The following is an 11051-nucleotide window of genomic DNA, read 5'->3' as shown; positions in this document are numbered from 1 at the left end:
AAGTATAGTTTTCAACCAAACAAGGAATATGCAAATTGAGATCTGAAAATGAAAACGAAAACAAAAACAAAAATGGTAAAGATTTTAAATAAGATCTTAATAATAAAGTCAGTAATTGGGCCTATATGGAGGGGTGAAATTAATGGGGGTCTGCAAGTACCAAAAGTGGGGATGTACTGGAGACACGTGAGATCATGAGAAGATGAAATAGGGCAGGCAAGAGTAGGTCCACAATGCGTGGAACGCAGAGAGAGAAGAAATGTTTGGTCACCTATTAAAGTTTGATATGATGTGCTTTAAGGAAGAAAGGAAGAGAGATGGTCCAAGATGTGTGTGTGAGTGAGTGAGAGAGAGAGAGAGAGAGAACAAATCATCTTACTGTCAAAGTTTGGGTATAGAAAAAGACAGCATACTGCTGTGTGTTGATGCATGATAGCTAGAATTCTGCAGATTGAGCAATAAAATCTACATTCACAGAAATTGGAAAATAAGAATAATTACTGGTGCATTAATCACAAGCTTAGCTAGCAATTTTTAGCATCCTTTGTCAGGGTTTCAACTTGTTTTAGAGAGGCAAGGATTGTATAGGTGCACTGCTATGAGAGAATCACTAGAGGTATCATTTAAAATGCTAAAATAATATGAATAGGGAGAACAAGAGTGAAGTTCTTCCAATATTTTGAAGTTCTAAGATTGGTTGCAGCAGTGCTTTGAGTTCGAAGGTGAGAACCATGACTGCAATTCAAAGCTCTCTTCCCATTGTTTGCCTGACAAAAGATCCAACACTACTAATTAAAGAATGCATCCCACTATAATAATACCGATATGTTTGCAATTGACAGATTCATCTCTACTCTGATGCACAAAGCCACTTTAAAATTAGATTATCTAAGGCATCGTTGATGTGCTCCTATTCAAATGTATGACCACACAACACAAAGTCATGGCTTGCACCAGTCTCAATTGGAATAGAACTCTCTCTGCTTTCAACAAGAAGACCTTTTGGCATTTTTCTTGTACTCAGCCCCTTCCTTAAGTCGTCATTTGCTTTTATACACAATTTCTTCATCATCCACAGCAAATGCTGGATTACAGAGGCATCTAAATAGTCTACCGAAACCCTGCCAGATAAGAAAAATGGAAAAAGAAAATGCTCAACATTGATGTATGGCATTTATCTAAAGAAGATTAGTAGTTCAGCTAGAGATTTATTTACTCTAAAATGCTTTCTAACATGCCTGAGTGAGTAGGGGAGTTCGATATGAAAGTGGTCTTGGTGAGTCATCATCGGAACTGCTATCAGAAGTGCTTCCATCATCATCATCTCCATCTGCAGGATCTTTCTTCTTCGATGTTCCTCCACTTTGTTCATGCTTTTCATGCTGAAAGCACCATCAGTTTACTAGTTATCAAGTAGGAAAACATCATTTTCAGCATCAGCACTATGATTGTAACTTCTTTTTTTTCCCATTTTCTTTTAATTGCCAAGTTTTTCATTACATGATTTAAATCCAAAATCTCACCTTATGAGTATGTGAGCATCATCTTATTATGAATTAGATAAGAATAATCTCAAACTCTCATTTTATCAAGTGTATGAAAGTTCCATCCTATCATAAACAAATATAGAGTCTTGTCTATTCACTAATTTACAGCATGTTCAATAAGAACAGTATGAAAAATGTCCTACCATTTATTAGTTATTGGTGGATTTTTTTTCAGATATTAGGTGCAATTATTATTCCAAGACTTTAGTAGAATCTTCTCCATTCCTTGTGTGGATAAGGCATATGTTCTTCTCATATTATTAAAGAATACAGCGAATGAATTCTGGGCTAAATTCATAACTACCTATTTCAATACCATGATAAATCATCAGTTATCTTAAATGAAAAAGGGTGAGTTTTAGTAACCTAAATATTGTATTAGCATTTAGCACAGAAAAACTACATATATAATGTTCTACCTGAAATATCTTTCCAAGAAGTTTTAGAGCAAAAGCACGAGCTTTAAGTTCTTCCTTTCTAACATGGTTTTCCCTTAGCACCTGCAAACAGAATTAAATTCAAGAAAAACATCTTCAGTAATTGAGATTGTTATTATTTCTTAAGCATTTTATACTGAAGAATGTGTTTAAAGACTGGATTCATATTGCCTGATTCCAACTCAGTTGAACAGTAGCAATAGATAGTCCCAGCTGCATGAAATTTTTAAATTTTTACCATCATATAAGAGAGAGAGCTACTTTATGTTAGTTGGCAAACCAACAGAAACCTGTTTCATGAATAACAATAATTGAACAGGAAAGGAAAAAAAAATGAGATATGCACACATCATACTTGATTGAAAGAAACATAGAAACTCACCATGTGGCACACGTGCATTAGGGTTACTTCAATATCAACTACATTCAATTTCCATAGCGAGTTCATCAATGTGTCCTTATTTAGGCGTATGTGCGATTCAACATCATTTGCCGGGCCACTTCCATCCATTTTATGTTGCCGCTGGATGTCTTCTTGAAGTTGCAGCAGCTGAAAGGCACCTGGAAAAAAAAAAAAAAATTCATTGCAAATAGGTACAAATGGCTTTAAAAAGTTTAAGCAGAGTGGGGGGACTGCTCATAGTAACATACCTTTTGCTGCAGTTAGCTGTGACTTCCAGAAATGTCCCTTGTTCCTAACCCACTCAGCTAAAAATGGCATTCCAAGATAAATAGCTTTCTTTCCAAGCTCTTGTGCTGCTTGTCTCGAATATATGTAGCCAATTGTGTGTAATATGTCCACTCCAAAAGCTGCTTATTAAGACACTAGAAATCCTTTAGCAACATAATTTAGCGTGCACAAGTAGCGGCGGGCTTATATGATTACAAAACACCAATGCATTTATCTTCAAAAGAGAACAATTACTAGAGGCTTCTTACTAGGTTATACAAATGAGCAACCGTTGTATGAAGCAATTAATTCCTTAAGCTTGTATATAAAGATTCTCATCCCAAATAAAATGTTTGTATAGTCAAGGAAGGAATAAATTATAGACAACTTCATCTTTAGTTGGCATAAGAGTAGACTTCTGTTAGAACTGAATTACAAGACAGCAATTATATCATGTGTTATCGCTTAAAACACATGATATATACAGCTAGAACTCATGTCACTGTCAACATTACGTTTACATGAATGGAAAATGAAATCAGAAAAGGCAGGAGGAAGCTTAACTAACCTGTATTAGAAAGCCGTCTGGCTTCAGATTCTGCATGCTGTAAGAATCCCTCTTTGTCACCTTGAATGTATTGATTAAGAAAACTTTTCAGTGATCTTGCTAGCTTTTCTTCTCTTTCCTTTTGGACGGCCTACATCATATAGTTCCAAACCCATAATTTGCTAGGGTAGGTTAGAGAAACAACTTATAGAAAACCCGACAGACTTGATTCATTTTTTAATTTTCTTGAAGAAGTAACTAATGAAAGCTAGAAAAGCTGGAAGATTAAGCAAAGTAACCTTAACTTAAAGTTAAACCTGGCCATTACTCCTGAAAATTGGTACAGTTTTTATTTTCAGTTATATTTACTAGCATGGAGGAATATGCCAAGCAGACTGTCATTTCCAAAAAGTCCAAGACTTCAAATAAGTATGGCTTTTGGATTAACTGAACTTACCTTCAACTTATCATGAAGATTTTCAGGCTTGTCATTCTCACCCGATAATTCAGAAGAAGCCATTGATGCTACAGCTAGATGTCCTATGTAGTCCTCAAATAGCTCACTTCCAAAGAGCAGAGCAAAGACAGCCATGGGGTCAAGCATGGTTTCTCTGGAATGGAAAACAACAAATCTTTGATGATTCTACATACCCGAAAGAGAATTAGTATAGGAAAAGTCATAATGACCCCATGAGCATGGCAACATTACCTAGATATGCAATTCTTTCCATTTCGATCATATGCATCTCTTTGCACTGGATCACTCAAAACTTGATAAGCTTCACCTAATACCTAGACACATAAGAATTAATGCGTGTAATATGATTGGCTATGCAAGGTTATAGTGTCTGCTGCTCAACAGAAAAACTCACTTTCCTATCATTTTCCTCATTCTTTTCGTGCAAGAAAGGGAAAATTAAAGAGATTCTCTTGAAAATTAAGAATCTTATTACCAGGAAAATATAGTTAAAGATGAACTAGTGGACTTGCCTGAAATCTTTCAGCAGCTTGAGGGTCATTCGGATTTTTATCAGGATGAACTTGCCTTGCCTGCACCAAAATTAGCATCTCCCTTTATGATCTTAGAAGGTAAAAAGGGGGGGGGGAAAAGAAGAAGAAGAAATATTGCTGCTGAATGAAAGGCCTAAAATCGGAAATTCTAAGAACAAGGTATACATATGTTATGAACCAAAGGGTTAAAGGCTTAACCAAATTAGTATCCAATAGTCCTAGGACTTTTGGATCAATGGTTGGGTTTTTAATAATTGGTATCAGAGTAGAAATCACGTCACGAGTTCAAGTCACGGAGAAGGTGACTTATAGGCCAGATTAAAATGCCTTGATACTATGTATGAGCATGATGTTAAGTCATTAAATATTGATAGATGAGTGAATCCACCAAAAAAGAAAAAGCTACCACCGGGTCAGTGTCGATAGAGTAGGCCGCCGTGGACGTCGGATTCCGAAGCGTGTTGGAATGTTATGATCCTAAGGGTTAAAGGCTTAACCAAATTAGTATCCAATAGCCCTAAGGTTTTTGGATCAATGGTTAGGTTTTTAACAAATAAATACATACATACATAGAAACATCAATAAAATGTATCCCAAACAGCATCATAGACTCATTATAGTATAACCTCCATATAACTTAATATCTATATGGAAGCTGAGACAACCTTTACAATACTCAATACAAACATCAAGAATCAAACGTATACTCCAAGTGCCATGCACCAGATCTAAAACAAATCCAGACCTTAAGATAATAAGCCTTTCGAATCTCTTCTTCAGAAGCAGAGGAACTAACGCCAAGAACATCATAGTACTCGGTTTCCTTCACCTTCATTGCACTCGCCCCGATCGCGAAACTCGAGCTTCTCCGATGACTCCTCATGACAGAGCTTAGCTTGAAAGTGCAAAACAATGATGGACAAAAAAATGAGAAAGATACTGAAGAAAGTGGAAGAGATAAAGAAAGAAAGAAAAGGAGTGGAGAATCATGTGAGTCGAGACCCACGAGGGAGCCGAACTTTGCCTTTCCAGTTCTCTAACGCCAATAAACTAATGCATGAAACCGCTTTTTCGCGGGAGGAAACAGTTTTTTTAACTGTCACTTTGGTGGCGCTTATCATAATAGTACAACATACGAATTGCTTTTCAAGGTTTCATGAGCTGCGCTGTCGGGGGTGGGGGGCTGTGTTTGGGCTTTGTTTGGCATGGGCTTGCTTGTGGGTGGGGATCCATGTGGGGCTTCAAAACTAAAAGAGTTAAACAGCCAAATTTATTTATTTTTTTCTATGATTAAAAAAAAAAAAAAACCAAATTTCAACAGCCAATTGTAGATTTTCCTTCCAGGTTATAAATCTGTACCATCCCCCACCATCTACGACTTCTACCTATCGCTTGAAAATGGCACAAGCAGGTAGCTACACTGTCCATGTCATCAAACTGTTGTGTCCTTGAACCAAATAACCTGCCAATATGAACACTGGGGCTGAGGATGTGGAACAACTGGAAAGTATATGTCCCTTGAAGCTAATCATTTACACATTGGGAAGGTGAACGAAATCCCCTGAAGCTAACTTTGTGATGCAACCTTACAGAGCCACTCAGCTCCTGAAGAAAAGGAAGCGGCTCATGTGGACAACCAGTACAAGGAGACAGTATTAGCAAGATAAGGTTCTACAAAGTTTCTAGGTCTACAGGCATACACCACATGTGTGCATGTATAGGAATGCTTCAAAGCTAATTATTTGACTTCCCAAACTTTGTGGGTTAAGTAGGAGGTTCAAGGTAACAGATACAGCATCCTGGCTGAATATAACAGGACACATAGAATAACAATTTTTATGGTGATCTTGTTGATGCCTTTTTATTAAAAAAATATATATATTAGCTACATACCCTTCCCTCAAAGAAAAAAAAAATCCATAAGGGGACAAAATCGAACTTTTAAATAGAAGTACAAAGAAATCTCAGATCCATTATGCCCCCTACCTCTTTAAAAAACTTAAATAAGAACTGCTCATTTTCTATCTACGGATATAAATAATTTTACATGCATACAAACTAGAACATCCACAGTTTTTTTGAAGAAAAACTGAAAAGGGTACTCCAGACAAATTTGTTGGCAGATTACTTTAAAGGCTTAAACACTCACCTTATTTGAAATGACATTCCAAAGTCCGTCGCTAGCAAGAATTAGGAAATCTACGCCATCAATTTCCTCTTCCTAGGAATTGGAACATGAGAAAGTGAGCAAAAACACAACTAAAGATGGTAAGGTGAAGCTTCAGTAAAATCTTCACATGCTTCAGCAAAGTAAAATGGCAGCGTGTAAAAGAGATTATCCTATATTTTTTACGCAGCCAATCCCAAATCTGGAGAGAGGAGCAGGTTTGCAGTAGGTTAACAACAACTAAAATTCAGGTACTTTAATACATGGATCCTTGTAAATGAGACCAAGAATTTAGAAAGAGGTATGAAACAAATAAAAGGATGAAATTTCAGAAGGGATTGGGAGAGACTAATGAATAGAATGTCAATAATTAAAATAAAACTAGTTGTAAACCAGAGCAATGCACGGAAATAGCTAAATTTAATTAAATTACAAAATTTTATTTAAAATTTAGCTAAAATTAAGTAATAGTAATTTTGATTTTGAATAAAAATATTTATTAAAGTGGATATATTATTCATTATTTTTATTTTATAAGTTTAACTTAATGATATATATGATATATATTATTTAATTTTCATTTAACAATAATATTGTAGGATAGTTGATGAGGTGGCTTCATAAAAGCAAAACTTCGTACTTTGAAAATTATATAGTATATACAGCAGGTTTTATTGGCTGCACCCGTTCTCAACAATTGACCATTTATTTCTTTTCTTTTCTTTTTTTTCTAACCTCCTATAATTCCAAGAGCAACTCACTGACCATATATTAATGTCTCCAATTATATTGACAACCTATTATGGTCTCTTTTTTAATGCTACATTTAAATGAAAGATTCTCACTTCAGCATTCACGTGGAAAAGAAAAAAGGAAAGGAAAAGAAAAAGTTAACCTGTATTTCTGGCTCAGCAACTACATATGGCTTTAGTAGCTTATCCCCAAATGCCCGAGAAACAGCAAGAACACCACCGACCCGCCAAGTTCCTGTGAAAGCAGAGCTATACGTTAGAAGTTTTGAAAAACTGTTACATAACACTAGTACCAGTAATAAAACTAGCCTATGACATTTAAACATTGACTGATATCTGATAACATTTGCATATTAAAAAACAAAAAACATTTGCATATCATTAGTTCATCACATGAATATTCCTCCTATTCCTGTTTTCTTCTTCTTCTTCTTTTTTTTTTTTTTTTTTGATAAGCTGTAGGGACATTATCTCCCTCTCCGACTAGATACCTGAGACAACAATGAAGTGGAAATTGTGCAGCCTATACACAATAGTTTTCACACCAACTCTAAACGAGAGCACACAAGAAACCATTATTATATAAATCTAAAACTAAGTACTAAAAAAGAGAAGCTAAGTCCCTAGAAGCAACCAACAACACACAATTAAAGTTTATTACAACAATCTCATTATGATTAATACCCTATATGGTCGTCCAATATACTCCATGTGCTTATCAGAGGGATTTTTTTACCAACTATATTAATCTTTCTTTGCCTCTATTTCCTTTGTTTCCTCCCTTCTCACCCCTTCTAGACTCTCTGTTTCTCTGCTCTCACGTTTATATAGGGGCTAAAGAACCACCCCCCCTCCTCCCTGCTGAAAAAAAGAACAGCCCATAGACTAGAATTTTACAATTTATTGTTATGTTTACTTGTTCCATTCCAGATATACTTTTCAAGAGAGTTTCAAATGGGGTTATTACAAACTAAATAGGAAAAAGACTAACTTGAATAGCAGATTAATCTGCACTACTTTTAGTGGTAAGTTAACCATGTGGAATACATGGCAAGTTTTTGCCTATCGACCTCCTTATTCTGATTATTGAAGATATTCACAAGACTCATCAAGCTTTAAACCAATAAGATATAAACTAGTTTGAGTATTGGCATTAAAATGTTTGTCCTGGTTAAACTCAGTTAAAGTTTGATCTCGCAATACAAAGTACAAAACCGATTATTTAGGTTGAATTACTGATCAGTGCAACTATAATCCTTAAGCAACAACCATTAAGCAGATGCTCCTCGTGCTGCAGAAGTTTACATCACAAGCTAACCCAAACAAAACAAACACATACATATAAAACCAAGAAGATGCTTATCATAAATAAATAAATAAATAAAACCAAGAAGATGCAACTTACCTGCCCAAATGACGAAACCTCCAGCCTTCTCAATCCGTTGACGCTCATCAGATCTTTCAGGTTTGTGATCGATAGACAATGCGATAGCTTCAGAAGGAGACAATAACAATCATCCAATTCAGAGTAAAGAAATGGAATTATTGCTGAATATTTCAATTCTTATACAGATCAATATAGAACCTACAAAAGTTGATCCATTTGCCCAGCTTATAGGGTGTCATTACAAAAAGCAATTTAGGTCTGCAATCATTTCATAGAACAAAATATGAAACATAGATGGTGAAAAAGTAGTGATTTCTTTAAGCTCTTAATTCCCTATTTCATCCTCAGGTTACAGGCATGATACCAAGAAATCCCAATCTTAATAGAGAAGGCAGAAACCTGAACCAGCTCTACAGGCAACTACTCTGGAATCCCCAACATTTGCAACAAGTATCCGGTCACCTAACAGCAGAGCAGTTGATGCAGTTGAACCAGCATCTCTATGATGTCCTTTTTCTTCATTGAGGTAATCAGCATCTGTCTGTCTAAATACGTCAACTACAATAGGAAAAAGAAAAGAGTAAATTGATTGTAGGTCATGATCCAAATGAATAAAAAATCTCACTCACGTTCTATACAAATAGTAACACTAGAATATCACCAACTTCGTACCAATAGCTGCCTTTGTATCTTTGATAAAATCTGGGTGGCTACTTAAATTCTTGAAAAGGTTGTTTTTAAGGTATTCGGCAGTTCTTGAACCCCCATGGCCTGAATCAAACAAAAACCATGTAAAAACACAACAGTTATGTGGATAAGAAAGCATACTGTCCGCAACTCATTCAGAAAACTAATGAATTTAGGAAGGTAACAAGTCTAGTAGGATGTATATTGCACCACCAGCTGTGAATTTTTCTTCTGATAAAAGATACTCAGAAAACAACATTTTAGCAGAGATAAAATAATAATAATAATAATAATAATAAAATTCCCCTAGGCCTTACCATCGAAAACACCAAAAAAAGCAACCATCTGACCATCTACTTCCGAAATCCTCGTCTCATAGTAATCCTCCATGGAAGCTCTTTTACCCTTGAAAGTAGAATATCCATAGTTGAAACTTCCATTTTGACTTCCAGTAAGAAAGCTAACAAAAAAAAAAAGAACTTTTAGTCAGGTATGTAATTTCAAGTCTTCAAATACTCTCAGACAATTGTGGGTCTATATAATCTGCTCTTTAAAAAAAAGTCAATACAAGATTTCAAGGAAGCATATTTCACCAAGCTCATGGTATTAATTGCAAACATATATCAAAGGTCCGACAATCTTTCCGCAATATTTCCCTCAGTGAATAAGACTGATCCGTCAGCTAAAATTCTCAAAATTAGGTCTAGCTGTGTAATGATCGAAGCTGAATCGTGTAAAAGGACCCATGATAGATTTCAAAAGCAGATGAGAATTCAAAACCACAAAAATAATTTTTTTGATTTCGAAACCAGATATTAGTCAAGTAAACCTCGTTAAAATGACCCTGCCACTCGAAATATAACTGACCACTAGAATAATTAGCAGAACATCAGACCCCAAGCCCGAACTCAGGGTGGAACAGCGTTTTATATGCTATCATAAAAGTGAATAGTTTGGTACGTGCTCTCCCGAAATTAACCAAGCCCGGAACCAACAAACAACTCTAACACAAAAAGCACTGAGAACTTCTGGCATAATCGTCAAAAGTTGGAAATTTGAACTAACTCCCAAAAACCAGACCACATTTCAAGAAAGATCAATCAATCAATCAAAACGGTGAAATTCTAAAAATACGGCACCAAAACAAAGAAACAACATAAATCATCAAGACGATATCCCAAAGGACAAAAAATTACATTACAATTAAGACGCTTAAAAATGAGAAGCACTGAAAATAAAAAATAAAATCCCAAAAAGATAAAATAGAAGAGAGACAGAGACAGAGAGAGGAGGATTCACCTGATGCCGCCCCCGCTGAAAATGGCATCGGGCTCTCTGGAGGACACTATGATCGCCGGAATTTGCAATCGTGGTGGTATCGGTGGCCGTGTGGCCTCCACCTCCTGATCAGAAACTCCGGCGATGGAAGTCGGATCCGTCGGAATTGTGGGGTTGCCGGGACTAGTTGTGGTGTTGGTGGCGGCAGAATCGTCTCCTACTGTGTTCATACTCTGTCGCTCCTTTTTTTTTTTTTTAATTCTTCTTCTTCTTTTTATTTTTATTTTTATTTTTAAAGACTTTACACTAATAATAAACAATATTATATATTATTATGGATAAAATGGGATATTGTTGGGACCGTACACGAAACCCACCTGCTGTGGGTCCCACTATACTTACTGTCTGTCATGTGGGCTCCATCACTGGACAAGACAAGAGGGCAAGTAGCGTTGGAAGACCACAGCTCAGTTCATTCCCTTCCAATGTCAGGTGGCCTGTTGTTTTCACTCTTCTCCTGTTTTTAGATAAGATAATAAATTGTTACCGGTTTGAATATAAGACGTGT

At 35.9% G+C, this 11051-nt stretch overlaps 1 protein-coding gene across 4 annotated transcripts; it reads right to left on the bottom strand.

Moving 5' to 3' along the window:
* Positions 1-661: 661 nt before the first annotated feature.
* LOC108981366 lies at positions 662-10754 on the bottom strand. 4 transcript variants are annotated; one of them, XM_035691090.1, is made up of 18 exons: positions 10505-10754; positions 9523-9665; positions 9191-9289; positions 8918-9076; positions 8537-8623; positions 7275-7366; positions 6362-6433; positions 4958-5107; positions 4192-4251; positions 3911-3993; positions 3659-3812; positions 3223-3352; positions 2636-2794; positions 2367-2545; positions 2156-2197; positions 1967-2047; positions 1239-1382; positions 662-1121 (listed from the first exon to the last, which is right to left on the bottom strand). In XM_035691090.1, the coding sequence occupies exons 1-18, from the start codon at positions 10711-10713 to the stop codon at positions 1041-1043; spliced, it is 2124 nt and encodes a 707-aa protein (XP_035546983.1). In that variant the 5' UTR covers positions 10714-10754; the 3' UTR covers positions 662-1040. The 4 variants fall into 4 exon arrangements, with proteins under 4 accessions (XP_035546983.1, XP_035546984.1, XP_035546985.1 ...); XM_035691091.1 differs by lacking the exon at positions 2156-2197; XM_035691092.1 differs by lacking the exon at positions 4958-5107.
* Between the last annotated feature and the right edge of the window lie 297 nt (positions 10755-11051).

This window comes from Juglans regia, chromosome 6 (assembly GCF_001411555.2).
Source record: "Juglans regia cultivar Chandler chromosome 6, Walnut 2.0, whole genome shotgun sequence".
In the NCBI taxonomy this organism is placed as follows: Eukaryota; Viridiplantae; Streptophyta; class Magnoliopsida; order Fagales; family Juglandaceae; genus Juglans; species Juglans regia.
Note: the sequence above shows the minus strand (reverse complement) of the source record. Positions and strands in the feature narration are given on the sequence as shown.

Excerpts from the sequence above, each read along its gene's own strand:
- LOC108981366 (XM_035691090.1), bottom strand. The coding sequence starts at position 10,713 with ATGAACACAGTAGGAGACGATTCTGCCGCCACCAACACCACAACTAGT. Across the intron at positions 9,290-9,522 it reads TTTTTTTGGTGTTTTCGATG|GCCATGGGGGTTCAAGAACT; the intron begins GTAAGGCCTAGG and ends TGTTTGATTCAG. Across the intron at positions 4,252-4,957 it reads GAAAGGCTTATTATCTTAAG|GCAAGGCAAGTTCATCCTGA; the intron begins GTCTGGATTTGT and ends ATTTTGGTGCAG.